General features: G+C 45.9%; 1 protein-coding gene and 1 long non-coding RNA gene across 2 annotated transcripts; one reads left to right on the forward strand and one right to left on the reverse strand.

Moving 5' to 3' along the window:
• Nucleotides 1-768: 768 nt before the first annotated feature.
• LOC128092448 (uncharacterized) lies at nucleotides 769-1,066 on the reverse strand. Its single transcript, XR_008211779.1, has 2 exons — nucleotides 996-1,066; nucleotides 769-934 (listed from the first exon to the last, which is right to left on the reverse strand). It is a non-coding gene; the product is annotated as an uncharacterized LOC128092448 (long non-coding RNA).
• A 296-nt stretch (nucleotides 1,067-1,362) lies between these two features.
• On the forward strand, nucleotides 1,363-2,183 carry LOC128092332 (uncharacterized). The gene is made up of 2 exons (XM_052705971.1): nucleotides 1,363-1,370; nucleotides 1,430-2,183. The coding sequence occupies exons 1-2, from the start codon at nucleotides 1,363-1,365 to the stop codon at nucleotides 2,181-2,183; spliced, it is 762 nt and encodes a 253-aa protein (XP_052561931.1).
• The last annotated feature ends 4,631 nt before the right edge of the window (nucleotides 2,184-6,814 follow it).

The raw sequence follows: 6,814 nt of genomic DNA on the forward strand, positions 1-6,814 counted from the left end.
TTCTGCTAGAATGCTGTAAGAATATCCAGCTCTGTTAGAACTCTCCTAGAATCCTGCTAGAACGTCGTGACTGGGTAAGCGTCAGCGGAATTTCGTAAAATTCAATAATTTTATCAGTGGAATTCGGGGTGAGAAACGGATGAAGCAGGTGCCAGAAATTACACCGCCTGTTACTCCCGCGGCGGAGAATTGTCCCGGTTTTGTCCAAACTCTCAGCATAACATGCTTGGTAAGAATTTCGGCATTCTATCTAAAACGACCCCTTTTCTAAACGCCTATTTTTATTCTTTTAGACCTCTGTGGAAAACAACCTCAATATGTTGGATGCCAGTGGCCACACGCCCCATTCAACCCGCGGATACAGCTTATCGTTGATTCCTTCGGGGGCGGCGACAGCATTGGCATCAGGTGCGGTTCAGCCAAACTGCACACGAATCGATCATGCTCGAGGTCGTGCTTTATCATTGGGAGGTGCTGAGGGAAATTGTTGTTATTTAAAATAAATAAAATAAATTGCCAAAATAAGCAATCTAATTTCAATTCAATGTTTTTGTGTATCAAATAAATTTCAGGTCTTATTTTGAAAAAATGTTTCAACAAAAACTTTACTTTGATTCAACAAAAATCTGATTTGAACAAACTTTCTGTCAAATTTTGATCAACGAAAATGAGGGTAGATTCAACAAAAAAAAATAGCTTTGAAACAACAAAACATCCCCATTTGAAACAACAAAATGCGAGAGTTGATTCAGTGCAATAATTTTGTTGATTATATTCAACAAAATATTTTGTTGAATCAAACCTCGTACAGACTGATTCTACAAAACATTTTTCTGCGTGCAGTTTCGTGCGAAACATCCGGATCGAGCACTGTTCACTGCTCGGCTCCTGCAGCTGTAAGCGCCATTCCTTCACGTGCTGAACTTGGAACTAACTAAAGGAAAGATAAATACATCAGTTAAACTTAAGTAAATAAAAAAAATCAAACATTTTACCTGGAACGAGTTTTTTTTATTCGATTATTTGTTTTGTTTATGTTGTTCTCTCCACGGCTTGCTGAGATTTGACAGATGCGTAACGCATAAAAGGTACTCAAGAATGGATGCGCCTTTAGGTAGGCAACATTGCAATGCATTGTAGCATAGATTGTAGTCAAAAGTGATAACAATTTAAGCATTTTTGAAAACTTTGTTATCAAATTTGAAAACATTCGATGTAAACGGATCTGTTGTCGCATGTTATCAAGCAAGCAGACATAATTTCTTTCCGTGTAGCGAGGGCACGGTAGTGCTGCTCCGCTACATGAGCGCTATATACCGAGCATATATTGATGTATCGTTGGCGCCGATTGAAGCCATCTCAATGCTCTGGTACAGTTAATCTATGGTGCAATTGTTGGGTTTAAATTAAACACCGTTTATTTCCACAGGGAGGCGTTGTTTTTCATGCGGGCGTGGAGGAACTGGACATTGAAGAATAGAACTAGCAGCTTCCAATGTGTGACAGCAAACACGTACGCTTGTCTTGAGATAAATGCTCACAGCCTTGTGCTGGCAGCAAGAGACTGCCGCGATCGTGGCCGACCCGAGGAATTCTTAGTGAGGTGTTTCGGCAGTCAGGACGTCAAGGCGACATTCCGGAATCTTCGATCGATGACGACAATGAGCCATACCCAGACGAACCTCACTTTCAAGGAAATCGGCGAAAAGCTGCGGCGAGCTCACATGCTGCATCAAATTCAGCACCGTAACCGTATTAAGTTTCGATTCCCTGGTCACACGAGTCCGACCAACGTGTCCGTGCTACTGACACTGCCGACGGATGCTGAAATAAAAGCCGCACTAACCAGTGCTGAGGGGAGGGCATCTGAGGTCTTGGGCAAGCTTGGTCTCTTGCTTGGTCTCTGGGAAGACTTGATCGTTTCCGATAGTGAGTCTGACACGGAGGACCATGAAGACCATGAACCCGGTCAGGAGGTGTATGAAGCTAAGCATCTGTTTTCAAACTTTTCGGGCCAGATCGCGCTGCCTAACAGCACGTCCGATAAGCACATCTACCTGATACGAGATGACCACGGGAAGGTGTTTCATGTTAAGAAGAGTAGTGTAGTGTGGATGCTTACTGTGTCTAAGGTTCAGGAAAAAGCTCGTATGATACGTTACAAACAGCCCAAGCCTAACTAGGGCAAGCTAGGTTGATTAGGTTCATAAGTAATACATATTATATAATGTCCGTACTCTTAGAGTGTGCTTTACTATCCTTGATGACACTCTGACTATTCAGCCTCCAAGGTGGTGGTTGAATAGTCAGGGGGGTGTTATACCCGGGTGTTTGTAGTAGCCTATGTACTGGTTCCTACAAACCTTTTTTTTTTGTTTTATTTATCCAGGTTAGCAGCTATAATAGCTGATTCAACCTGCCTTCAAAAACAAAAGGAGGATAGGAATAGAGGAAAATACATTTGAACTTCACACTTCACTTCATATTTTCTAGCACTAATTCATTAAAATCTTCCTCTTCTAACAATTCAATCCACATTGCGAAGCCGTCCTTTCCTAATTTTTGATAGCATTGCCACCATTTCTCCTTGTACATGGTCTGCAGTCTCAATGCTTGGTGTTTTGTTGCGTCGTCCACTGCTTCCTGGTACTTCCGCCCGGCTTCTTTCCATTTTTTGTAGAAAAAATTGGTTCGCTGGTCATCCGTCAATTTCATTTTTTTCCGTTCATGCTTCGATCACACGACTTCGAAATCATCATCGTTTTCCAGTTCCATTTGTGGTTGATCGTTGTTGTTGTTGCTGCTGCTGTTTTCCCCTTCTTTGGCTGGCCGTTTTGTTTTGATGCATTTTTTGTTATTGCTGTCGTCGTCAGTTTTAGCCGTCGTACTGCTGCTGCTTGACTCCCCGGCATTGTTTGGTTCTGCTGACACATCTTTTTCCGTGTTATTTTCGGTTGCGCGCTTTTTCTTAGTGAGTCGGGCGTTTGGTTGGCCTTTGTAGAAGACGTTGCTGTCACAGCCATCTATCTTTAGGCGCCTTGGAATTGGACGGTCCAAGTTCATGCGAAGCACCCGCACTCCGTTCGAAATGCCTACGAAGAACTTTTTCCATGTATCACTTTTTATGGTCAGCACTTTGCCGTACTGTCTCATAGTATTGGTGATTTTTTCAGCCGGCAGCTCCGGTGGCAAATCATTTATCCTGACTTCCACGGTGTGATCTTTGAAGTACACCGGGATCAGGAACATTTGATTCCCGCACTGCATGAAGTGCCGCAGATTCTTGCTGATTGCACGTTCTGCTAGTGCTGGGTCGTTAAACTCAATTAGAGCAACGCCAGACTGTAACAATTGAACGCACTTCAGTTCATGCTTGCACTGCACTTTTAGTTCGCGTGATATGAACCTCTCGACGTCGAGGGGTTTGGGTCGGGTGGGTAAGACGTTGAAATCTAATACCACTACGGTGTTTCGCGTCTTACTCATTTTTTCTGAGCAAGAAAAACACCTAGAGAGGAGTTAAAATGCAACCGCTTGCTATCGTGGTTGGAGCCGTACTGGTTCCTACAAACTCCTGGGTTATACTCTTTGAAAAATGTTGCCCCTAAATGTATGCAACCATAAAATGGAAAAAGTTTCAAAATTCGTCTAAGTCCCGGAAATGGGGAAGTGTTCATGCCTGCGAAGGCACCACTGAGCTGAGGTGAGATGAGTGCGTACCCACAGTTGTCTGAGTCGGGGCAGCGTAACGAGTGAGCTATGATGAGCGCGCAAACATGCGTGCGCTTCATATACGTTTACCATACCCTGTGTACGGACGCGGCGGAGGATGGGTCGCGGAACATTGACTGAGTCGGTGACCATTTCGGTGGTAAAGTGGTTAAGCCAAATTGGCTTGCGCGTCGCTAAGCCAAATTCGCTTATGGGATGCTAAGCCAAGTTGGCTTAAGAAGCAAAGTTGGCTTGGCTTGGACATGTGAATTTTGCTAAGTCCGGGGAATGGTATGGTGCCAGTAGAGTCGGGCACGCGGACGGACTTGCGAGAGCGTCATACATATGTCCCGTGTGCAAACCTGCGTGCGCTTCATATACCCCAAGTAACCATCCAGCACTAAGAGAAATCATAAAGGTGCTGTTTATCAGCTTTCTACAGCTAATCAGTCATAAAACAGCTAGGATGAAAACAAATCAGCTCTAAAACAACTGCTGTAGTATTAGCTGATATGCAGCAGTTTTAATGCTGCTCCTAGCAACACTGCTGCATTTTCCCCAATTTTACTGGCAACACTGTTGAGGAGTGAAAGAGAGAGCACGAAATAAACGAAAATAAAAATATCTCTTGCTCGTTCATTCGTTCAACCAGTACGACCAAAACAAACCAGCGGAGAAAACGGCTGTCAGTCGATGGCGGAGATTCATCGTAGTTATATGCTTCTGATGTTTTTAATCTTTTGAGAAGAAAATTAATGGATGGTTGAACCATTTCTTTTAGGAAAACGAAATCAAAGATGACTAAATGATCACTTCTAAAGGCATTTTTGCAGGTTGGCTTTTTCGGCCACTACGGTGACAAATGGCAACTGCTTACTTTTGGATTCCCCGTGTGAATCAAAATGCTTTGAAGTGTTTTTTCTCTCTTACGATTCCCGGTGGTTGCCGTCTTTGATGTCCACCTTAGTAAATTTCCAATTTGGGTCCCGCAAACAAGCATTTGTAGGTTTGAAAACAGCTGCGGTAAGCCACCTCCAAATTGGGCGAATGGATAAAGGCGCAGAAAACTCCACTTAACGGCGGAAACCTCAAGCTACTGGCATCACATCTCCAACATCTACCTTTCACTCAAAAAAATCGGCTCTTCCCCACTCGGTCAGCTGAGTCGGTAACGTGGTAGTAAACAAACCAAAAATAGATCAGAAGAGGGAGAGGAAAAAGAGAGAGAGCAACATTTTTGCTTCTCTCATTTTTTTGACATTTTGTGCAGGGTTGGATCAACAACAGTAGAGGCTAGCTGGAAATCAGAAATATAAAGTCCAAAACCGGTTGCTTATCAGCTGTAAAAGCGCATTTAGTGCAGATGTCAAAACAACTTAGCTGTAAGCCACAGCTGGTAAAGCGCTTCTAGTGCTGCAATCTGACTTGTTTTAGTGCTGTTTGGTTACTTGGGACGTGTACCGTACCCTGTGTACGGACGCGGCGGAGGATGGGTCGCGGAACATTGACTGAGTCGGTGACCATTGCGGTGATAAAGTGGTTAAGCCAAATTGGCTTGCACGTCGCTAAGCCAAATTCGCTTATGGGATGTTAAGCCAAGTTGGCTTGCACGTCGCTAGGCCAAATTCGCTTAGGGGATGTTAAGCCAAATTGGCTTGCACGTCGTTAAGCCAAATTCGCTTAAGGGATGTTAAGCCAAATTGGCTTGCACGTCGCTAAGCCAAATTCGCTTATGGGATGTTAAGCCAAGTTGGCTCAAGAAGCAAAGTTGGCTTGGCTTGGACATGTGAAGTCCGCTGAGAGAGGTAAATGGTGTGTGCCAAGACGGCCAAGACGCGTACCATACCCCGCGCGCGTCCCAACGTTCGCGTGTATGGTGGCCCCGTCTACGGGCACGAGAGTGGACCCGCAGAGCATGCCTACTTTCGGGGGAAGGCATCTTCATCGGTTCCGGGCGGAAAGAGGGCGGGCCGGACTCCCGGTTGGGGGGTCCGGGGACACTCGTCCAACATCGGTGCACACGTCCGCTGGCATGGTGGCCCGTTTTGCCCCGACCGGCCATGGACGCGGTCGACGGATCATTTTTTTCCATGCAATTTGTTGGTCGACTGTTGTGCGACGCACTGCTTTCTCGTACCTATAGGGAAGGCAAATTTGGTGATGAGGTCGACGATGGGCGTATATGGAAATTCCCCCGCATACACGTGCGCCCGCTGTGGCTACCCGACTATGGTGGGTGAGAGGTGGTACGGACACGACGGAAAGAGGAATTGGAGAGGTTCGGCTGTTCGGCGGTAGCGCACGCGAGAGTGGACGTGACGTGAGTAGGGTGAGGTGAGGTGATGTTTGAGCGAGACCGTGTTTTGTTTACATGAACGTCATACGGCTACCCCGCTGCCAGTCGGCGATCGTAGCGAGTATTATGTGTTCCTAAGGGGAGGTGCGCTGCAAGTTCTGCAAGGCTTGCCGCACACGAAACGAATGGGAATCTTTTGACGATTGTATTGCGTACATGATACGACATCGAGGAACAACGACGATACCCGTCTTACGATGGAAGAGCGTTGTGGTGAGGTACACCAGTGCTGTTACGCGAGGCAAATGCTTGGCAACGCCTAAGCACGTACATTTGAACGCTAACGAGTCGAATTCAACCAAGCAGTAGAGGTACGGCTTCAGTTGGTTCGATTCCCGGTTCATCCTATGTCGGATTGCATTCATGCTTCGCTACCACCGGTTCGCGTGGTCCGTACACTCACGTACGGTGCGGCTGATCATTCGCGCACAATACTGTGCAACCCATTAAACAGTGTTTCTTGTTTGACCATACCCACGGCAAAGCAGAAGGCCGTCGTATGACTACCCTGCGAAAAGACCGTAAATGCTAAGCTAAGGCACGTACTATTTGAACGCTAACGAGTCGAATTCAACCAAGCAGTAGAGGTACGGCTTCAGTTGGTTCGATTCCCAGTGATAGAGTCCTACGACTCTATCACTGCATGGGGTACACCAGTTCTGTTACACGAGGCAAATGCTTGGAAACGCCTAAGCACGTACATTTGAACGCTAACGAGTCGAATTCAACCAAGCACATGGAACAAAA

Source organism: Culex pipiens, chromosome 1 (assembly GCF_016801865.2).
Source record: "Culex pipiens pallens isolate TS chromosome 1, TS_CPP_V2, whole genome shotgun sequence".
Lineage (NCBI taxonomy): Eukaryota > Metazoa > Arthropoda > Insecta > Diptera > Culicidae > Culex > Culex pipiens.